This window comes from Melanostigma gelatinosum (assembly GCF_949748355.1).
Source record: "Melanostigma gelatinosum genome assembly, chromosome: 12".
NCBI lineage: Eukaryota > Metazoa > Chordata > Actinopteri > Perciformes > Zoarcidae > Melanostigma > Melanostigma gelatinosum.
In genome coordinates, this window is record NC_136645.1 from 6,582,888 (window position 1) to 6,607,807 (window position 24,920).

A 24,920-nucleotide genomic window follows, 5' to 3' on the forward strand; every position below is an offset into this window, starting at 1 on the left:
TCTTCTGATATTTAATGAACCAAACGATTAATTGAGGAAACTCTCTTCCGATTAATCAATAACAGAAATAATCATTAGTTGCAGCCTGAAGCCCCCCTGTAGATCTCGCTCCACAGCCAAGCAGCAGAGTGGACGACAGCTAATCCTCTTGATAATCACTACAACGCCCTGCAGCCATTAAGAACATGTATGGCAGAAAGATGCCAAAATAGAAAAAAAACATTTCTGTATCTGCACCAAATGTGTGCATTAAAGGGTCTTTGACAAACGGTCAATTTTGACTTTATGACGTCACCAAATATAACAAAATATGACAGAATGAATTTGATCGTAAGAGAGTACTTGAGATTGTAGAAGATCCTTCAGTTTTTAATATCTACACAACTGATTTCTTTCCCTCTGTTTCTCAAACATGGCAGAGTAGTTGCTATTTTTGCAGGAATCCTCGTGATGGCCTTCAGTGTGTGTGTGTGTGTGTGTGTGTGTGTGTGTGTGTGTGTGTGTGTGTGTGTGTGGTCGTAGTGGTCGAGTCTCCCTACGACCACTTTAATGCACTAAGATGTTGTCAAGCAGGAATGTTATTGATGTTTCTACGGCAACCTAGGGGCTTGAGAGGAGGATTATGTTGGGAGAGGAAGACGGAGAGACGGAGAGACAGAGACGGGGAGACAGAGACGGGGAGAGTGAGACGGGAGAAGAAAATACAAAATATATTGCAGATAGAAGTGAGAGGAAAAAAGGAAGGAAGAGAGAGGTTTTTTCACTGAAATAAAAGGCCACTCGGGTTATCAGCAGGGACGGATGACTGAGCCTCTGATGAGGAGAGAGGCACAAAGATGGAAAGTTGGTTACCCACAATAAAATACAAACAGCTGTTTAAATCACATGAATCATGAATGTATGTGCAAATGAACAGTCATTTGAGAAAGGTTAACAGGGGGGTGAGGTTAATTCTCCCACATTAGAAAAAAATCGATTTCCTCACTTTGTGTAATCTAGCCACGCAGATGGCTTTGATTTATTTTCCCCAAACAAACAAACTATTTGTGTTGCAGGAAAGCACAAGGGGTAAGAGAGTAAATGTAGTTGTGTGTCATGGAGGTGAACTGACCCGTTAAAAGATGGCCAGTTCCAAATTATATTTATGTTGTCGGTTAGTTTCATAGCGATGACATATTTAAAGCTTTGCCAGCTTGAAATCTGAGAGTTGGACCAACAAGCCCTTTCTAAACCCTCACCAAACATGGGCCATTTCAGAAATGTGGGCAACTGGTTGCTCTTGCCTAAAATTATTTTTAATTTTCCAAAACTAACCGAAACTCAAACCACATGTTGTGGAATATCTTACGGATCATAAAATAAGAGCCGAAGTGTATCAAAGCTGCTGCAACAATAAGAAGAATAGGGGCAAAGTTTTTTGAAATGATGCGAGTTAAACGTGAATGTGCACCCCCGGCATAACAAATGCTAAATAACAAGGACATAAAATAAGGTAAAATCGGAACATGTGATTGGTTACATGGACAATGACAGCACGAAGAGAGACAGAGAGAGAGAGACAGAGAGAGACAGAGAAGTCCCAGTTTGAGCATCATTTAGAGTCCAGCTGGCACAAAATAACGTTCTTCACCATACATACCCTTTTCATTTTGTCTCTCTCTCTCTCGCTCTCTCTCTCTCTCTCTCTCTCTCTCACACAAACACACAGTTAAAAATACACACACTTCTCTCTCTCTCTCCATCTTGTTCTTTCCCTGCTTGTCCCACATCAATCAAATCTACTCCCAAAATGATCATCTGTTTAAGGCAGATTATCTTAGGGAAAGCCATCTATCGAATTACAATAGCACTACTTTATCCACCTAGCCAGACATCATCCCTGGAGTGTGTGTGTGAGTGTGTGTGTGCGTGTACAGACGGAGAACAATGTCCATTGCATTTGTTTTCGCATGCCAACATCCATGTGTACACATACACACCTCTCACTCTCCTAAAGCGTTTCCGCCGAATCATTTGCGTGCAGTTTGTTTTTAAGTGTGCATTTGCATAATTGTATGGTATCATTGGACTCTGGTTCAGGTTCATTCCCTTTTCAAATCAACAAATATGTATTTCCCCATGAAACCACCAGACTTGCCAATGCATCGCTCTAAATCTGGTGCACGAGCAAAGGGATTCCCACGGGAGGCCTCCGAGTAGCAGGAGCACGTTGTTTATATCTCATTAGAAGTCACTACACCGCCAGTGGAGTCAAATGTGACCACAGGTTTGGTTTTATCTTTAACATCTGCATTAGATCCAAGTGTGCAAAAATTGGGCTTCTTGCACCTTAGCATGCGTGTGTTGATCGTATTTATATTAATAACGCTCGTGTTTCATATTCATACACTGACTTTAGACTGTAAATCTCTGTGAGCACCACTAGATGTAACACACACTCAGTCTATAGTCCTCAGAATGTACACAAAGAACAGTGGAAATTACATTAGCAATTAATGAAAATGGAAAAGAAACACCAAATGAATAAGAGGTGGTAGCCCGACTAATCTGTCCTTAGGGTCAACTCGAAAAACTCACATCTCTGGCATTACAATTAATTGCATGAATATTCTTTGAACTTTCATGACCAGGACATCCTTCTACATGACTCCATCAATTTGAAGACAAACAATGTTACAAAAGAGATGATTTTTCTATTAAGTCATCATATAAATGAGCCAAAGGAATTCTTAACGACCACAAATGTCTTTAGTTGAGTACAGCTTTATTACAGCTAAGTCACTAAAACTATTTATTTTACGAGTCACCTTTAACAAAACACACCCTCCATATAGTTAGCCCTAAAGGTAATCCAGCCCCGAAAAACAAGACTCGTAAACCCGTGTTAGTGCTTGTGAGACATTAAGACATGCAGGAGGCGTTTTTCAGCACTTCATCGCAGAGACAGAAAGTTATTCCGACTAGTAATTAAAAGAATTTTCACTACTGTTGCCAACACCACTTAATAAAAAGGCAGGGGAGAGGGAGAGCAGAGTGACTGGAGCGGGGCTGAAAGTGTGTGTGCGTGTGTGTGTGTGTGTGTGTGTGTGTGTGTGTGTGTGCGCTCCTCAGCCGAGGGGCCTTGTGCTGCGGGCACTCTCAGTGAACAATCAAAACAGCTCAATTTAGGCTTTATCTGCAGCTCAAGCATGCATACACATACACATACACACACACACACACACACACACACACACACACACGTAGAAGAAATGGACGCTCGCTCGCTCACACGCACACACACATATGCACAAATCCACACGGGACTGGGACAAGAGGACAGTGAAGTGAGGAAAGCGTGAGAGGAATGGCCGTCACCGGTGTACGAGGGTGATGATGGCAGCAGTTTGGAAGGTCAGGCAAACTTGGAATTCGATGCACACGGCAGCTGATCAACATCTTCCCTCTCTCTTATTCTTTCTTTCTCCCCCATTCTCCTGCTCCCTCCCTCACCCAGGAATACTAAGACCTGGCAGTATTGACCGAGGCCGACCACAAGGCGATCCATAGCAACGGGTCAATCAATTAAGAGCACACATAAGAGCACACATCAAGGCAAATTCGTAGAGTGACAATGTGTAATCAACTGTTCACTGTACACTCTTTTTTCTCGACGTCACTCCTGGAAAACAGAGAATAATAGAATAGAGCAGAATAGAATAGACCCTTAAGGACACGGACAAGTTAGCTCAAAAACAAAACAAAGGAAACTACACTCCCTTAAATCTATTAAATCCCACAGCAACAGATGAGTTAAAAACATGCAGATAGCAAAATAAACGCGGACTATTTGAATAAGCTTGTTGAACTTTGTAACTGTATCCTCTCATTGTATTTACTGAATCAAGAAAAGTAGCCGGTAGTTCAGGAGCTGCTCTGTGAGCGCTGCAGGTCTTCCTCTACTGCAGCTAAGCTGTCAAACTGCAGCCACTGCTCCCACCTTCAGGCCAGAGGAGGTACTGCAGGTCACTGTGGCCCTGAGAGGCTCCGTTCTACGAGGTCTTCACCGTTTGTTCTTGCTTTAAGTGCACAACAAAGCATGCTGCTTTACAGTGAATCATGGAGTGGGACAACAAATGTCATACATGTTCATGGTTTTCTATTATGTTGTTTTCAGGTTTCCATGGAGCATGGTTTCATCTGGACCCTGGTCCTTCCTCCTACCATGGCCCTGCTGACTCCAACTGCTGATGTCACTTTTATTATAACTCACATTGCTATTTCATATTACCGATACCATTAATGCACATTATTGACCTGCTTCTTCACCAGAGTCTCTGTGCTTTCTCGCCTCACAGGTTCCTGTGTATCCGGGTTTACCTGGACCAGGTGTTGCCTCCTGTCGTGGTTGTGTCATACATTGAATGTGCTGTAATTACATTGAATGTGTTGTAATTCACTATCCTGTTCTACACATGACATCATTGCACTTCTGTCCATCCTGGGAGAGGGATCCCTCCTCTGTTGCTCTCCCACAGGTTTCTTCCTCTTTCCTCCCCGTTAAAGGGTTTTTTGGGAGTTTTTCCTGTTCTGGTGTGAGAGTTCCGGGACAAGAGGATGTCAAACGTGTACATATTGTAAAGCCCTCTGAGGCAAATTTGTAATTTGTGATTTTGTGGATTATACAAAAATAAATTGAATTTAATTTAATTGAAATTGTTTTCATTGGTGACCCTATACATGCAAGAACAATTACAAGGCTGGACATTGTCCCAATCTGAAAGGCTATATAAATAACTATTACTTATCATTATTTACTTTTCTGTAATCAAACAGGCATGATTACATTGGTGATGATAGAAATACCTTGTAAACAATATGTAAAGTGACTGATCATGTCAACAATATCCCACACATCTTAAAGGTTTCGTTGATTTTGTTTTTCCTTTTGGCCTTTTGTCTTTTTTATTTCATAGCAGAGACTTGACAAGAAATAAAGGGAAAGACGTCGACAGGCTGACAGCCAGATTCCAACAAAGGACGCAGCAATTACATAGTACACACGGGCCACCCACCCAAGCTGCAACTTTTACTAAATATTTAAGATGTCAAAGTGTTTTCCAGCAGTTTCACATTGATGTGCTTTTGTTGATGAAGAGTAAGCTGTGTAAAGACTGACACCACTAAACATGCAGCATGAGGCTGACGGAGGTGAGATATATTTCACTAAATGCAATGTGTATGAAAAACAAACACACAGCGTTGAAACTGACTAAATAAGAAGCAGATAGAAAAGCATGAAGGAAGTGAGATCGGGGAAAAAGACACACAGACAGACAGAAATGTACAATGCTGCAAAAATTATGTCAATAAACCAAGCCGCACAGTTTGGAGCTAACAATAGTGCTTGTGTGTGTGTGTGTGTGTGTGTGTGTGTGTGTGTGTGTGTGTGTGTGTGTGTGTGTGTGTGTGTGTGTGTGTGTGTGTGTGTGTGTGTGTGTGAGAGAGATCTTGGCTGTGGTCAGGGTTGTTATGGCGAAGACAGCACTTCTGGAGGCTCCTGGCCTGTTCCTGTATGATTGTCCTCAGCAGGAAGTGACATCACCTGTTTGTCTTCGTCCCCTCCTGACACAGGAAAGGGACCAGAGAGGAATATTGGTCTGTCTGTCTGTCTGGTGCAGGTCAAAATCGGTGTCCTGAATGCTTTATAATAAAACTAAGTGTAGCACGAGGCTGAGGCGTCATATGCTTGTGTTGCACATACAAACAGCTGTATTAAGATGCTTCTACAGGCTATACGAACATACACAGGGTTCATTTTGAGTACACATTAAAGTGATATTTTTTAAAATTTTCTGTTTCAAACCCATCTCCAGACAGGACTTTGTATCGACCAATCAGCTTACTTGACATGTTGTTGACTATATAACGAAGCAAATATTTACACATGGACATAGTTGCATAACATCAAACGAAAAAGTCCGAAACATTTAATAAAAAGTTCTAGAAATTCAAAGAAATCTAATTTAATTTAAAAGAAATTTGGTCACTACAATTCCTCTTTCTAGATAATTCCGCTCTTGCTCTACCCGACGTACACAGTTCAAAGATTAAAAACTATTTTAGAACTTAACAAGACCAAGAGCATCTATTCAGTCTGTTGACGGACTTACTTTTCATTATTTCTCACAAGAAGAAAATACGCTGGAAGCGGATTTTCTGTCATCCAGTTTTTGTTTTTCAGAGGTGAGTTATTCTTCGAAAACTGGAAGGAATTTACAACACTGCAGGACTCCTGCTAATTTAATCAGCAGAGCCTGTGTCTTTATGAACAGTATTCTATGAGAATGTTAATTGAGCACCATAGATACCGAGCAAAAATTATTTTACACATCTGTGGTACCCACTTTGTGATTCTGCCCTCTTGTATCTCTGTATCTCTGCATGTGTGTGTGTGTGTGTGTGTGTGTGTTGAGATCACCTACTCCGCTCCACAAATGGCAATGCTGTGGCTAACAAGCACTCCGGCCCGTTTTGACTGGACAACAAGGGCTTAATGACAAGTCACATAACAGTGGAGAGGAGAGAGGAGTACAGTGGAGCGCTCCAGCCAAACTATCAGTCTGTCAAACAATGGATTGTCAGTCCTCATCTTCTCTTCTCTCGCTCATTGTGGAACAGATAAACATATCAAACACACACTCACCTATGCACGTATGCCTATATACACAAACAAAAACAAGCGCACTCGTTAACACACCCAGGTGTATGCATTAGCATGAAGATGTAGAAGCACAACAACGTGGAAACTCTCTATCTCCCACACACACACACACACACACACAGTATAACTGGCTGTACAAGCAGGGTTTGATGACAGCCCCCTAACAATAGGGAGCAGAGCAGCCTAGCTATCTGCCTGTCACACAATGAAGGGAGTACTGCTGAAGAGGTTGTCACCACCACTACATGTAAACACACACGCACAGTCACACTGAAAAAATCATCACAAAAATAAAAACATGAGCTGTGGAGTGTGTGTGCACGTGTGCATGCCAGCGGGTGCACACACACAAACGGGGTAATTCAGAGCACTGCCATTTATGTGAAGAGTGCTCCGTTTTCCAGACTGTGAGTGGAAGTGAATTTGCTTTTTCTGTCGAGTGCAAGTCAGGTTGGATTAAACAACACTTGGCCAGTGCTGATGGGTTATCACTGTGCATCTGTGTGTGTGTGTGTGTGTGGGGGGGGGGGGGGGGGGAGTGTGTGTGTGTGTGTGCTGTGTGTGTTTTTTCTGCCGTTGTGTTATTATATTAGGGGCTGTGGTTTCCCTTAGCTCTAGGGATGCCTCGTTATTGTGCTGAGCCGATAAAACAAAGACTCCAGTGCAGTGTTGTGGAGTAATTAGCTGGTCTAATGAGGAATTCTTAGAGCACAGATATCAACATTGGAACAAAACCAGACTTGGGTTCTCATTTTTGCTGTTGCTTGACAGCCACGGACACAAAGGGCTGAATAAGATCACAAAGCTATTTGGTGATATTTTTCGAAGAATAATGATTCTGTTTTCAATCAAATTGTTGCTATACATAAAAGCAGCCCACTCACTCAGGAAAAATGTAATATAACTACACTTTAAAAAATCTATTGGTAATGACAGCATGCAGCCAAGCATGGAGATCAATGCCCTTCCAATCAAACAATTTAACAAACTGCCGTTACATTTCCTGACAGCACTTCACTGAATGTGTTAATCAGGCCTTTTAAGGATAACACTGGATTCATTTCATGATATGATTCAGTAATATTTCAAAAAATGTTAAGTTAGCAGACAGTCTTTTTGATTTTATCTTAACTGACATGTTACCACAGGGGAATTCTTGGGGTACGTCCAATGAGGACTGCTGCGTCTTAGATCTGTATGTATTAGAGCAGGGATTCCCAAAGTGGGGTGCGCGCACCCCTGGGGGTGCGCGAGCTGCCTCTAGGGGGTGCGCGAGAGGAAAAGTGTAATGGCGGTCTGATGGTGTAATAATATTAAATATAAAAAAAAAATGTAATTTTAATTTAAAAACTGTCAGGTGGGACATCTGAAGCTATCAGTCGTAAAAGAGGAGAGGGACAGAGAGAGAGAGAGGAATCGGAGGCGAGGGGAACGGAGAGATGCGTGGGGAGAGACCGGGAGAAGAAATCGAGTCAGAGGAAGATGAGACGGAGGAAGGAGGAAGGGATTGCACAGACAAATCGGGAGCACATCGGCCCATCGCGGAGTCAAGGTGAAAAAGAGGAAACCAGAGTGAGCATCAGACTGGGAAAAAAAGAGGAAATATGATGAAAAGTATGTGTGTCTGGGCTTCACTTGGATTGGCAACGCAGATTCCCCAAAGCCACAGTGCGTGGTGTGCAGTGAGGTTCTGGCTAACAGTCTGAAGCTCTTATTTACGTCGCCACCTGAACACCAAGCATGCCAGTGCAAGTCAAAAGCCCCTTACATTGTTTATATCCAAATTGGAGGAGTTACAAAACAGCCAAAAACAACTGCAGTCTCATTCATGTGTTGGGTCTATAAATGACGCACTACGGGCTTCATATCTGGTTACAGAATAGCGAGAAAGGGGCTACCGCACACAATCGCCGAAGACGTGAGCTTGCCAGCTGCCAGAGAGATGGTGGAATGTATGATTGGGGAGAAAGAAGCAAAAACGTTGGACATGATCCCGGTGTCCAACAACACTGTGTCGCCGCATCGATGCTTTGTCCGAAGACATCCTGGCTACATTAGTCGCTCATTAATTGTAAATTAAATGTGATAATCTGCCTCTGAGCCTGTGCGTGTGTCCTCACATCCGTATTGCTCTTAAAAAGTGACGCCTTGTGTCACTGAAAGTTATTGAAACTTTGTTGCAGTGTTTCAGGGCGTTTTCACACCTTCAGTTCGTTTGCTTTGTTGCAGTTGCTCCTTTGTTCGGTTTGTGTTCACACTGCAACATTTAACAGCGGACTAAATCTTGTAAACAAATGCCACGCGCGAGCAAACTGTTTTTTTTTATTAATGGGGGGGGGGGGGTGCGCGAACCCGGTCGGGATGTAGAAGGGGGTGCGCGGCCTAAAAAGTTTGGGAACCGCTGTATTAGACTAATATGTTGTTTCCTCTGAATGATAAATATTACGTGTATACTCTGGGGGCTGTCCAAATACTGAATACATAGAAAACTCTGGTTTGTTAGTTTTACATGCGATAGTGTGACCAGGTAAGAGTACGACACCTGAAGAGTTCAGACACATGAACCATCTTCCTATATATCTGTTCTATCATCTTCAGCACACCGGTTCTTCAGCAAATTCACTTAAAGAGGAGCTGAGCCTGACACACGACTGTGAGAGTGCGTTCAATTGGACAAATTTGAGTGAGCTGCAGAAAAGAGGTGTCTGGTGCTGAGGAAAATAATATGAAGAAAACTAAAACGCCTCAGTGAAGTAGAGAAGAGTAAGCACTAGGCAAAAGGATCAGAACACAGCACTTGATTCTGCAGCACTCTGGTGAGTCTAGCCTTGTGAACGTGATGACCTATTGACCCTACTGTCTGGCTCAGGTCAGCAAAGAAGAGGATTGTGTGGGCGAGCATCACAAAACACTACAGCAGCAATGCACTGTGGCCAATGGTTCGTACTGTCGCCGATTTGCAAGGAATAACGTTCTCCTTGAAAATAAAGTAGCCAAATTCAGGAGAGGAGTTGTAGTCAGAGACCACCAAAGATATTAATTCCCTTTCTGTCAGAGTCTGTAAATCCTCAACACAAGAAGCTGGGACACATTTACCCCATTCATCTCAATTACATGTCATATTGTAGCTAATTTAGCAATTTTCTAAACAGTGTATTGAGTTGTTTAACAGTTTTACTCCGTTTGTGTTTCCTTCAAAGTTTGTGACTTTTGCATTGTACTGCATCTAGAATTACTGCACTATCCTAACAGGACACATTACATGCGGGTCCATCATTTGCCATATTTGGTAATCATTAAATATGCATTGTTACAGAGCTGATCAACACGACTGTGAGTTTTGGATATCAAAACTGTGCAGTGCTCTGAATATACTCTAAAATGCAAAGATGTACGAGAGTACCTACTGTACATACATGTATTTGCTGTATTTTACCCTGCGAGTACTAGTATACTGTGTGTCAATGCCAGTACTAGTACGGTTTGTTTATTTCTTCCCTGTTAGTGCACTGATGTGTGTTTGCGTATGTGTGAGTCTGTCTGTGTCCCAGTGAGTATAATGGTCCCTGGAGGCAGGCCAGCGTCCATCAGCAGACAGCAGGCATTAGTGCTCTGCCAGAGTATCGATGGACCACCGGTGCTTGACAGCAGGCCCCTCCCCACGGTCACAGGACAGGATGGGTATATGTATGGCAGTGTGTGCGCGTGCGTGCGTGCATGTGTGTGTGCGTGTGCGTGTGTGTGTAATATAAAAAGAGTGTTTTTGATACGTATATACACACAGAAGTAGAGAGATGTCCGTGTGTGTTTCAGAAACAGCGATGTCTGTGTACGACCCCTGACCCCAGGCTATGTGTCACAGCTCTGTGTGTGTCGATGTGTGTGCGTGGACGAGGGGCCGCCCGGCTGTCATCGATCTCACACACACCAGGCCAGCACTTAACACTTGGACTGTAGCGACTAATACACTCACACCCTCTATTACTGCCCCACTGGAGGCACAGTGTGTGTGTGTGTGTGCATGGCCTACTGCCAAACTCATGCTGCTGCTGTTCAATGGCAGCACAATAGATTACATATATAACAGTGTAATGATATATCTCTATTAGACATCCTCCTCCGCTCGCTCCTCGTTTCTCCAAACGCATCCATGTTTTACTTTTCTGTGCATATGTGGAGGACAGGCTCGTCATTACTACTCGACTTTTTGGTGCCATTTTTTTGTACTTATTTAATTTAAATAAATGCAGCCGAAACATGAACATGAGTTTTTTTTATCGACTTAACTTTCATTTGAAGTTTGATTAAAAACTCAATGCTGTATGTTTAACTGTCTATGTCCTACAGTGCTTTACACCAAAGTGTGTTTGGAACAAAAAACAAATCTTCATTTTGCACGGTGTATTATAATTCCTAGATTGAAATACATTATAATCGTTTTTTATAATCCCAGTTATATTGCATTACAATGTGATTATAAATTACACGATGAAGTATTACGACACTTGACCTTATAAGTCATAATAAAATGCTGAGTGGTGTTATGATCATTGTTATAAAGCATTATGGGTATTTAGAAGTGCCTGTAACTGTAATAATAGAGTGCTAGAAGCAGATTATAACAAACTATAAGTATGTTTATAATGCATTATAGTCATAGAAAGTGTTCCCAAGTTTACTTTGCCATAAACAACTTCAGAGCATTTTCAGAGATTCCCTGAGAGCGAACACTTGGATGAGACTCTAAACTCCACATTTCTTTCAGACAGCAGCGCAGGCTGTGTGGTTCACCGGGCTGCTAGAGAGCTTGGGTCACATCAGCACGAAGAGAAACATTCATAACAGCATAATAGTTGTTTTGATCCTCTGAGGCTCATGGGTGTTGTGGGAGATATCATGGAAACACATGTGTCCAACAGTAGAGGAAGAAGAGGCAGAGGAACTGAGGTAACAGAGAGCCTTGCTTCATGAGTACAGGTATATAATCATCAATAAAACAATGTCGGACAGTGGAAACAAATTACTGTCTGGACAATGTTAACCATCTCTTTGATAATGAGGATGTGATTAAAAAATATATATATACACATGTGTTGATTAAAATAAAATATATAAATAATAAATAAATATACTGCATGTATTTGATGCATATTATACAGACTTTTACACCAGCATATTTGATTTTACAACTGACTAGTCAACAGTAGAACAAGTAACTCTTAAAAGATTAAAATCAATATTACAAGAAACTAACAAGGTTCTCACTTCACGGAGGGATATGATTAAGTAGGAATGGTGGATGCTTTGTCGATGGAATGGGGTCATGGGAACAGATTCATGGGTTTCACTGTCAAACTCCTGAGTGTCACTGGGGTTAAGGGACCTCTCACTAAACAGCCAACTCAAGTGCACAGGGTTTATGTGCAGCACAAAGAGCTGACTCTCTGTGGTGATGTTGTCCGTCACTGTGCATGCATGGATGGAAACAGTCCACTAAGCATGATGTCAAGACACACACAGATACACACGCGCGTGCGTGTGTGCACACCAGCAATGTGTAAGTAAAGTAGTGCCTATGCTACTTGGTCCCAGGGGCAGTTACCCAAATGTCACCCACACACACACATATACATATATACATACATGCACGCACGCACGCACGCACACACGCACATACATATATATAGATAGAGGGAGTCATGCATTACCCAGCTCTTCATTCTTTCCAGTAATAGCTTGTCAAAGCAGCCGACAAACTGAAGCTAAATAATGCCTTATACACAATTGGGCATTATCCGCTAGGCTAGCTAGCCTCTCACCACAGCCGCCCAGGGGCTAATGTCCAAATGAGATGGTTCATTTCAGCTCTCTGTCTCTCTCCCTCTCTTCCACTTTCACTTTTCTGTGTTTATCTTCATGACCTTGTCCCCCCATGGAGGTAAAGGACAGGAGGCAAGAGTGGTAGAGAGGAGAGACAGGGTAAGGAGAGAGGAGATAAGGGGTGATGGCCATGGCTGCTGGGTTTTTTGTGTGTGTGTTGGAGAGGGGCATTAAAGGATGGAGAGAGAGAGACGCATACAAGGAGAGACAGGAAGCTTTAGACCATAGAACAAGAAGCCTCTTAAGTGATCTGATTGCCCTGCTAGGGAGCTACAGTGACCACACTCAGAATGGTTACTAATAATACATCTCCATTTAGACTGACCCTGTAAACACATGCATGCACCTGAACTCACACAAGCAAAGAGAAACATACACTTAGGCTAACAAAAGAGATCACTCTCTTGTCACATAATTTTAAACAATGAAACCTAAACACAGAAGCACACAAAGATACAGAGAAAAGTCTAAAAAGAAATAGAGACCGACCATCATGGCTCTGCATGTCCTTTAGCAGACAAGCAAAAGCGAATGACACTTATTTTCAATTGATCAGCAAAGCACTGTGGTGTGCGTGTGTGTTTGCAGGATGAGAATGGGCTTAAATGACGGTCATTGATCAGCTTTAGGCCGATGGCCCACTTAGGGCACGCCATGTGTTTGCAATCACACAGAGGTACCCACACATACACACACACACACACACACACACACACACACACAATATCATCATAAGTGGATGGTGGAGACTGAAAGACAACTGTATATATTCTATATTGCAATCCTATGGTATTAAAACCTACATGTATCTACAGTATGAGAGTTTATTTTGCCTCTTTAAAAGTCAAAAGGAGAACAGCACACTGTGGTAACAACACAGATGTCAAACTGGCGAGTAGCTCGGGTTGTAATGGTATACCGGTATCACGGTCACTGTATACAGTGGCATTCAAATTACAGTTTTCTAACGCGAACCTTTGCTATTGAAAACAACTGACATAAGTGTGTGCGTGTGTGTGTGTGTGTGAGAGAGAGTTAAAGGTACAGACAGGAGCAGTGGTGCTGTCCTGCTGTCAATCCTTTATGGATCATTGTAACTGATAATAATAATAATAATAAATAATAATACCACCATGTACTTTGATATTTTCAGAGATGGCTACCGTACCGTGAAAATCTTACACTTATGATCTTATAAATCTTCTAGCCAGGCATCCATGTACACGTACACACATAGACGCCAGGAGTGGAGTCATACAAAGACTTAGAGCACCCCCAACTGGGGGACAGCACCAGCAAAAAGAGGCAGAGGGAAGCACATGTACAAACACAAGTTGTGCATTCAAATAAATGCTCTGCACACACAGTAGCTTATACCTATTATAAAGGCGTACTATTCATGTATTCTTTCTCTGTCTATTTGTTTCCCACCCGCTCTCCGTACTTAGACACTTCACACCCCTTATGTGTGTGTTATGTAGCTTATAGTGTTTGTGTAGTGTAGTTATAGCTGAGCAAATGTTTTCCCACACACAGTCCAAACAAAGGCCAGGTGACACTTACATTCACACACATCCGCATCCACAAACACACCATGAAAGAGGTGCAATTAGAGCATCCCACTCCAATTAACCAGCTCTCTAAACAAATCCACATTAGGCCCTCCATTGTGGCTGCGCTCGAAAACAGCCACTTGGGAAAGCAGCATAAAAACTGTATTTCTCCTCCAGGACACGTGTGTGTGTGTGTGTGTGTGTGTGTGTGTGTGTGTGTGTGTGTGTGTGTGTGTGTGTGTGTGTGTGTGTGTGTGTGTGTGTGTGTGTGTGTGTGCAGACTGGAAGTGGTTACGCACTGGCACAGAATCTGGGCTGTTATGATTATGGTGGAGATGGGAAGATTGTGCAATCACTGGTGGGTGGAGAGAGTGAGAGGAAGGCAGCGAGGGTGGGAAGAAGCACTGCAGAGAGGACAGCAATGAAACGGGGAGGGAAGATGTTACCAGCAGCACAGGAAGAGAAAATTAGAACCTGTAGCACTAGTCAGCGACAACTCTGCTGCAGAGGAGTGAACCATCTTTTGACAATCTTCCAAAATGTATTGTTTACTTTGAAGAAGGCTTCCCCTCGTTTTTTTACCAACAGCTCAACTTGTGAGGCAGCTTCACATAGCTACATGGCTGACAACATTATGTTCAGCATTATTTTTTTTAAAGACAGCTAAGATAAAGGTTCGTTACTAGAGTCTACAAACCACAAAAGGGTGAAAGAAAGAAACATGTAGGGTACTGAAAAAGATGCCACACTTGCCCCTCCCTCTAGTTCCAGTCCTGAGCGCACTCACACACACACACACACACACACACACTTGATGAAAGGCCCAGTGGGGCAGCACAGAGAGTTTGGAGGGGACCCGTCTAGCAACCTGGTTGCACACCAATCTTCCTGTAATCCTTTCAGTCCCTACTGAGGCACATCCGCACACACTTACATGTTAAGTACACGCACACATATCGCACACAGGTTTGTTGTGTATGTGTGCATATAAGCCTTAAAGAATTTTTTTTTTTCTGTTTATCAACATCAGAACCCAGTGGTATATCAGGCCTGCACCCCTGTATCTTCAGAGATAAGGAGTACAAGAGTTCACGAGAGTAACACACGAGGTTGGCAAAGGTGTCATTGCTCCTTCGTTTCTACCGCCTCCTCTTCCTAAACTACAAAAACAATATGTTTCTTCTTAAAGCAGTGTTTTATTCTGGAGACACTAGATTTGATCCGTGGCTTTGTGGTGCTCTGGGATAGGCAACGCACCATAAAAAGGTCAAATTGACTAAACTTGTATTTGTCAATTGTTCTGTGCTTTTACTCAAATCATTGTGAAGGCAAGTTCCTCTTCTCCTCAATTAGACAACAATTAGACAATTAATTGATTTGTAGCCAAACAAGATTTTTTGCATTTTATATTTGGGTTCAGAACCTGAATTCCGTGACGATTCTCTGGCTAAGATGTTCTGATGATTAATTTGACTTCTATGGACCATCAGGGCCCAGATCCTGGTGTGTGAAAATCTTTTTTTTTAAACCCGAGATCCTACAATCATGAAAGCAGAAACTTCTTCCGTGTGAGTCGACCACAAGGATTCAGATTCTGACGGCAGCTTGACGTTAAGACATCATTTTGACCTGAAATCCAAGATGGCCTCCATCCAGTAGAGATCTTTACATGACGTCTGTTACAGAACCAAAGCTGTTTATTTGTACATCTGTATTACTAGTCTTGATGAGTTTGGTCACTGGAGCATTTCAGGGTTGTGGTTTGATGAATGAACCAAAAACAAAAAGGCAGCCATATTGCATTTTCTCTGCAGTCATTTTACATGGCTGTGATTGTTTCAGTGGCACTGTCCTACATTATTCAGCCCATATAGGTTTCAGCCACTGTAACATGACGTCAATACTTTTTTGTATCATTTACTGTGTGTGCACATGTTATGGGTTGGAATGGGTATTATTGAGACTGCTGCGAGGACTACACTCATTAGCTGTGCTGTGACACAAGTTTACTCGAAAATAATTCTGTTATTAATACATTTTACTTTCATAACAGCCAATGTTTCCCAGCTGTTGACCTCAGTGCTTTCTAAATCTGGCCTGTAACTGATCAATTACTAATAGCATCTGTTCTGAGGGCATTTTGTCACCACCACTTAAAATGGAAAGTAGTGGCTAGAGAGAGAGAGAAAGAAAGAGAGAGCGAGAGAGAGAGAGAGAGAGAGAGAAAGAGAGAGCGAGAGAGCGAGAGAGAGAGAGAGAGAGAGAGAGAGAGAGAGTGTTTCAGCCTCAGCTGGCAAACACAAAGGTCTGTGGCGCCATGGCCTGCTGTGGACAGATAGAGCGGCAGAAGAGAGTTAAAGAGGTGTGTTAAAAGTGGGTGATTGTGTGAAATAGGCCTAAAAGTCATCAAAAACCATATCACTTCAAAATTAAAGGATGTGGAAATGTTCAATTTGTAGTGTTTCATAACTTACACCACAAAGATATATTCTGTCATTGTCTTCAACTCTTTCCAACTTCCTCAGCTTCCATTTCACCATTAGATGCTCAAATGAAGGAGTAAAGCCACAGCACAAGATGGCAGTTTGCCGTTAGAACATCACAGCTTCAGTCCCTTCGGCCTGGAGCCCCAGAGAGATGCTACAGCTAGTTCCCGATTAGGGAAGTCTCTCAGGGGGGCACTTGAAAATCAGTTAACTTTCCCCTCGAAGGCCCACGCTAGCTGCCATTTGCATTCAGCACACCCATTAGCAACAACACTTACTTTAAAATTAGCGCAGCCAACTGCCCCTGTGGGGCTCTTTAGGGAGTCTCCAGACAGAAAGAGACTGACAGAGTGAACGAGTACAGTTGCAGTGTGTGCATTAAAGCGGGACAGTGAGTCACTGATCTAGTTAATGGTTCCTTAGCTAAATAACAAACACATTAGCAGTTTGAGCAAAGACAAGTTGACAGGCTGCTTTATAACAGTCACAGGATCTAAGGATCAATGGGTTGATCATGCATGCCCATCTCACACTGTAAATTAAACAGAAGACAAAGTCAAAGCCGCGACCTCCGGTACTAGCTAAGGGGTTTGTACAACCTTCGGGGGCAAGAACTAAACCTATAACAAGATTTCTGAGCTCTTAAAATGTTTCCTAGGATCCTTAAAAGGTTGTGGTGATGAAAAAAAGTTTTTAAATGATGCTTTTGTTGTTGTAAATGTGGCAAGACTATGATCTAGAAAGACAAATAAATATAAAACATCAGGTGAAGATGGTGAAACCAATGCAAAGCAAGGTAAACACATCCACAAACACCAACTGAGTGTTTTGGAGTGGAGCCAAAGCCTATTCCCGTATGACCGCGTAGCCATTTACTTCCCCCACCAACACACTAATCACATTAATCATCTATTTGTTTTAAAACATCATCAGGGACATTCACACATTGCACGTACATAAACAAGCACCCGCACGCTGCACGGTGTGCACTTGTGCCTTTGGAAGTACACATGGTGCACTTGATGGGAACAAGAGGGAGGCGAGCCAAATTAACTACCATGCACTAATCACTTAGCTCTCTAATTCAAGCGTGCTTAGCACATTTGTGTGTGTGCGTATATTTAGGGTGCACACAAATATTCATACGGACACAATGACACACAAAGTATGCATGGGCGGGCGGTGCGACAGCTAGATCTTGCTATATATTTTTGCGTTGTACTGGGTACATGCTTCAATCTAAAAATGTGCCAATGTAGATCTACTTTATACTTGAAGTTCCACACATTTGTGCCACTTTCATGTCGTCTACTATTGTGCAGTTACACCCAAGTTACATTCATTACTGTGACTGCAGGTGAGGATGTAAAAGATTCTTTACTGTCTACCGGACATACGCGATCAAAAATAAATAGCCTTTAAGTAGCTACAAGGAATCACAAGAGTCACACAATGAATGAATCATTATGCTTGTGCAACTCAAAGTATAGTGATTTAAAAAAAAGAAGGATTCCTAGCTATGACTACCACAAGAGTTGGCATAGCAACTTATTAAACATATACTTGTGCTCCAAAAGTATGAACAGCACGACTGGAGCACTTCTTTGTCCAGCCTCCATAGCTTTTATTACATATTGTATACTTACTTCAAATACAAAAAAAAAAGCCTTTGGCATGAATAAAAGCTGAAAAGATAACATTATGTGTTCAGTGCATTGTATTTAATGCGATATGGTCAACTCGATGGCATGATGTGTCAACTGTTAATCACAACTCAATGATATACTCTTGTCTTTCTTTGTCTGTGTGTCACATGGTTGGAGGGGCCAGTGTAGGCTGAGCTTAGGCACCATGGGGGACATTGCCAGGAGGGGCTCAGAGGGGTTGGGTGACTTAAATGGAGAAAAATCCAATAATTGTATCCGTCCAGAGGGAGGGTGAGCTTTTAGGGGGGGGGAGACCTGTTATTACTCTTTCTTTCTCTCTTTCATTCCATCCCCTAATTCTAGGGTGAGGGGGTAACCTAAGAAAGGAAGTGGAGAGACATGAGGGTGACGGGCTGAGCTTGCTGTTAAAGTATGTCCTTGTAATTAGCTGAGTATTAGCAGCAGTGACAATGCAAGAGCACTGGGCAGGGAAGCACCCTTTAACGCTCTACTCATTTCCTGAACTTAATCCCCACCGCTTACTGGTAATAGTGCAAACGTGCACACGCATCTGGACACACACACACACACACAGACATTCAGTCATGCACAAATTCACATTATCAACTGCTGGCTATAATAGGAGAGGACTCGCTGAGCAAAGTTACACCCAGCAGCTCACCTTCAATCCCTATTATGCTAAAAGTCACAATGGTTTAATGCATGTGTGTGCATGCACATGAACATTTATGTCTGCATCTGCACATTAGCTTCAACTTGCGTCCACATATAGCGCGGCGACTGTTTACTTCTCGAGTGTCAAGATGCTTCCGACACCCAGCAGTACTTCAGGCAAGTCCCTGTGTCTTGTTTCCTCCAGTGAACGGATGGAGGAGACAAGGCTACAGAAGCGAAAATCAATTACTTTCAATTAAGTCAACCGGCAACTCTTGCAATGTGCCCTCAGGCCACACAAGTCTTGCTAACACTACCTTCAACCCCCACTCCTGCACCACAAAGTGACAAACACACAACAACGTGCATGCGCACACCCCCTTTAAAAGCTGGATGTCTGTCTTTGTGTTTAGTGGTTCAACTATTAGTTTAGAAACATTTACTGTGGCAATGGCTAAAAATGATCTTAAACAACAGTTATGGTCATTCATATCCAACTCAAAAGAACATACACAAGAAGAAAACATGTAAAAATAGCATTTACTTGTGCTCGGTACGATTCATTTGGCTTATTCGAAACATGTAAATTATTTCATTTAAAACCACACAATTGATTCTGATTTATACTGAAAAAAAAGGTTGAAGGAACAGTAACTGTAGGCTGCGTGGCAAACCCTTGTGAAAAGCGTCACCGTAAAACCAAATTTTTTGTCCTTAAACACAAAGACCTGTAGGTAGTTTAGCTCATTTCCAACAACTTAAGCCATCTATTCAATCTCTCCTGGAGCATGTTAGTGGGATATGTGTTGCACTATGAGAAAACAATTCTAAAGCCCAGTCGGGGTCATTAAGTCATCGCCACTGACATTACAAGGTACTTAGATCAAATGTCTTGGAAAGTAAAAAATAACTTAAGACTCTGTTAACAATATTCATATGTTTTCCTTTCTAATACTGACAAGAGTAGCATGCACATTTTAGTGCAATACAATGCATTTTGGAAAATACATTTCTTTTATCTGACTATCTGTATTTCAAGAAATGTATATTTCAAATAATAATACAATTTAACTTCTTCTCTCTTCTTTAAGTAAGGGTCCAGGACTGACTCATAATCAAATCTCATGGTCAACCAAAAGTAAACTGAGGTGTGTGTTATTGATCAGCGTCACAATGTACAACGATAACACAAGTGGAGTTAAGAAAAATATAAAGGATTGCTGGCAAAGGAGCAATTAACAACAGCTCTGAGAGAATGACAGAATGGGCCTGGACCAATTTTATTAAATTGTGAGGACGTTTGTGTAGCTCTCTCGTTCCACATTGATTTTTGTTCCATTAGTTTAAATCAGAATTGTAAGAGACACCTGAGCTCAGTCCAGAGCACACCAGTAGAGAACAATTTCTATAGAGAGCACGTTATAAACGGCACAGAGGGGGACCACAAACCTTGTCACTGACACAACAGTCAGAGAGAGCATGTGTCCGTGTGTGTGTGTGTGTGTGTGTGTGTGTGTGTGTGTGTGTGCCTGCCAGCTCCCAGTCTAGCTCTATTGTCTAACAAGGTCTAATTAGCACTATGGCACAATGAATTAGCATAATTATGCAAACAGGGCTCCGCTAAAGGCTTGGCACAAGGGGAGGCTACGGGGGGCACCTATTACAACACACACACACACACACATGCTGATATGTGCATGCACACACACAGTCACTAAGAATGCTGAGACACTAGTACAACAAATTAAACATGCATACATGACTGTGACAGAACCACTGGATAAGGAAAACACACACACACATCTGTCCAAAGCTGCGACAGGAAGTGACAAGAACACAAGGCTGTCGTGAACAGTGATGACTGGCTTATTTGGTAGAGTACGTTAACTATGCTGACATTCATCCACTCTGTCAAACAGTCCCATAGCACAGCTAACACCAGAGATACACACAGAAATGACCGGCTAACCAGTCCCCCCCCCACTGCCCTCCCATATAACACTCAAGTATTCAGGGCTTATAGTATTTACCAGTGGGGGTGATAGGTGAAGTCTGTGGGAGATAATAGGAATCACAGAGAGGCTGAAAGGCTCGTAGCCATTCAGATGATGACAGCTGTAGTGAAGAAGGCTCTATTGGGCTTCATTAGGATGCTTGGCTCCCGATGCACACACACTACCGAGGAACAGGGAAAGCAATGCTATAAATTAGTCTCAACTTAGCTGCTGCTATGGCTTCCAGTTTGTGTGTGTGTGCGTGTGCGTGTGTGTCACTGTGATCTTTGCCTGCAACATGAACCAAACTAGAAACCCCACAACCCCCTTTACCAAAAACCTGCAATGTCAACAAGGGCTTCCTCAACCCTCTCAAACACATGCACACACCTCCTCTGAGGCATTCTTAGTCACCCAACCCCAAGGGCCTGTATTGTGTCCTTAAATCCTGATCCCGAGCAGGAAACAAGCACCCCTAAAACCCCAAGCAACGGCCGTACAAAGCTCTCTTACAATTACAAGCCCCCGCTGTCAGCTAGAGAACCAGGAAGGTCGGAAGTTCAGAGTTTAAATAGTTCAAAGTGATCAAGTAGGCCCGGTTATTCATTGACGATGTCGACGAGTTACAAATGTTACTGCCGTTCCACGCCTTTTGAATGACCACAAGAGGGGGTGCTTTGTGTGAAACGCAGGTGAGTGAGTATATTTATATAACCAAAGTCACCTGTCGGATGCATGTGCCCTCCATAAAAAAAAAAAACGGCAACCCCAAGGTAGAGGTCTTCACAGGTCCAAAGTGTTGGAACCAATCCAAAAACACACCCGGAGAAAACTTACCCCGAACTGATGTGCATACAGAGCAGTCAAACCTGATGCAAATAAACTGGAGGAGGATTAGCCCAGAAAGGCTGCTGACCTAAACAGACCTTTAATAAAGAGAGAACACCAAGTCACCACCAGCAGCAGCGTGAGGATCGATCAACATGCAGGCGTAGATGAAAAAAGCAACAATACAAGAAGACATCTTAGAAACTAATTCCAAAAACTATTTGTTTACATACACATCAACGGCGAATATATAGAAACAATTGACAATCCTGCACCAACAAAACATCTTTCAATTAATACAATTACTGCTAAATTACTAAAATGATCACAGTTGATAATGAGAATGCTCCGACCCCTTCAGATCCACTTGGTATTATAGACTTATCCATACACAGATCTGAGACTCAAGCCACCAGTAAAACAAAACCCGACCTGACTAGACTGTGAATAATCTGAACCTGCTCCATGAAAAGTAAAAATGAACACGATTAACTGTTATTGTACAAGAGCATGCCCTGTGTTGCAGCACACACCGACAGGTCTGTAAAGTAAAGTATACTTACTCGATACTTACTTAATATACTAGACTGTAAAGTATACACGCATTCTCACGTAAACCACATTCCGTATATGGTTTCATTTGGGTTTGATTCTGTCCTCAAAAGAAATAAAATGCTTATTAGACTCGGGCAGTTGTCTGAGTCCGCTGAGTCATCTCTATAGGATACACTCTCCATTTCCTAAAACACCCTTCATTGAGACTCCTTGTCAGCTCCTCTGGTCTTGAAATGAAACCATTGACTCCAGCTTATTGTCACCTTAAGAAACAACATATTGTTCACATACGTGCACAGTGGTGGGACAAACACAATGGCTGGGAGAGAGGGTCATGCCGAGAGGAGGTAGCAATTTGAAGCTGAGTCCACACATTTTGGAGGCGGTGGGCTAATCCGGCCAGGCTTTTTAGCCCGCTATTCAGGAGGACAAGGACCCCTAGGATTTGGGCTTGTCCACACCTCAGGGGTGGGGGATTATCAAGATAGCAGGAAAGGTGGAGAGGATGTGATGGTGGGCAAAGACTTGAGTACGTGTTCATTAGCAAGACCGTGTGGATTTTTGCAAGCATAAGTGCATGGCTGTAAATCTTTGTGAGAAGCAGATATAAGCAGCTGTGTGTGTGTGTGTGTTTGTGTATTTAGAGGGGTTTCTCTCAGACTCCCATCCCCAAAAATATACCCCAGAGCTCTGACAGGGTCACCCCTAGGCCTTTCAGAGCCTCCTCTCAACCAATCCTAATTGATCTCACGCATTACTAGTCCCAAACATGGGATGGAGAACAGGAGGGAGATGGCTGGCTCATTGTTTGAGGAACGAGGTCCCGTTGCTAGTGGCTCTCCACTCCTGACACACACACACACATATCCACACACGCGCACACACTCCACCTCTGGCATGCCCACCCACCACCTCCGCATATCCCCCCTTCCTCCTCTCCCCACCTTCATGCTCTCATCTCCGGCTGTGCTAATCCACCGGCCAAGTCGGGAACTCAGTTACCCATCTGGCCATGCACGACTCCAGCTGGGAGGAGAGAGGGATGGAGGGGGTGGAAGAAAGAAAGAGGAGAAAGGGTAAGAGGGGTAGATTGAGAAAGCGGGGTGAGGGGGGAAATACTGCAAGCAGTCAGGAAATGTCTGGTGTGAGGGAAGAGAAATGAGGGAGGAGAGCTTTCTATTAGTTTCTACTTGATAGATACAAGAGGAGGAAGAGAATGAAGACAAAACAGGGAATGAGGGACCTGCAAATCAGAAACAGCACAGTGGAGGCAGCTAGACCTTTTCATTTTCTCTAGTATTGATCCTATTGTTTCCTTGTAGAGGAAAGGGATTATCCATTCCAGCGGGTTGGAATGAGAGCAGCCACAGAGCTATGTCATGATTTATAAAGTCGGATCCCAGCGTTCAATGAAGGAGCCCCTAGCCATGATCGTCACCTCCGACCCTGACTCCTGTGGGGCAATCCGGCTGGTCAACGCTAGCTCAGGACTTTTGTCATAACCCATCACGTGCCTGTGAAGATGGGCCCAGACAGAAAGAGGTTTATAGTCACTACAAAGGGGCACATCGAATTGAGATTTGTATCATTGTATTGACACGTCGTTGCTGCCGAGGTGTAGCCAAAGACAAAATTCCACTAAGTTGGACAATAAAGTTGTATTCTGTACAGGTCACAAATTAACCAACATTGGTAATGCAAGAAATACACATGCAACGCACATAAGTACTTATAAGACAGAATAAGTGTTTGTAATCCCATAAATAATCCGATTGCGTAGCTGACATGACTGGTTCCACTCATGTAAACAGCAGTCCTGCCGGTCTGGTTGAAACACCTCTATGACAGGGCAGAAAACATTTATCTCAGATGTATTCGATCTGAAAAAGACAGAAGGAGTTACTGAAGATTACAGAGTGAAACTGAATTCAACTCAGCCAGAAGTAAACACAGTCAAGCTAAATGACTCACAAAAACTAGACAGGATGAAGGTGAAATCAAGGCTCCTGTGCTCTTCCATTCCATATCATCGTCACGCTCTTTCCTTTCTCCCAAACTACTCATCACTGTCGACTGAAGCAACAAGAAGACTGTAGCCCTATTCCCCTCTAAAGGACATTTGAAGGGAGGAATGAGTAGATGATAAACTGCTAAAGAAGCCACACAAGAGACACACTCCCATTCAAGGGATGGAATCAAACCACCAACCAAACACTAACAGCACACAGCATGAGGCAAACCCAAAGTTGTACAGTGTGTGTGCGTGTGTCTGTGTGTGCGTGTTTGTGTGTGTGTGTCTCAGAATGGCGTAACATCCAGGGAGTAGTGCAGGTAAAGCAAACTCGGTGGACATAATCACATCCACACACAAACATATTACAAACACAATGCCTTCAAGAAGTGGTAAATTATGTACTTACAGACATTACCGGTGTTGTCAAAACTGTTGAGCACTTCATTAAGTCTGATAGGCCCCAGATTATCCCTAAGAGACCCAAACAAATAGAGGATTACAAAGCAGTCTGGGAGAATAAGATATTGTACAGTAAAACAAGAAAGAATCTTGGCATTGTTCCAAAGGAAATATACCAAAAGGTGAC

The 24,920-nt window shown here is 42.8% G+C and overlaps 1 protein-coding gene across 1 annotated transcript in view; it reads right to left on the reverse strand.

Moving 5' to 3' along the window:
* The window catches only part of camkmt (calmodulin-lysine N-methyltransferase), a 94,206-nt gene that overhangs the window by 67,692 nt on the left and 1,594 nt on the right, over positions 1–24,920 (reverse strand). The window contains exon 3 of the mRNA XM_079279922.1: positions 24,741–24,805. Coding sequence (XP_079136048.1) covers positions 24,741–24,805 — 65 coding nt within the window. The remainder of the gene's footprint in view (positions 1–24,740; positions 24,806–24,920) is intronic.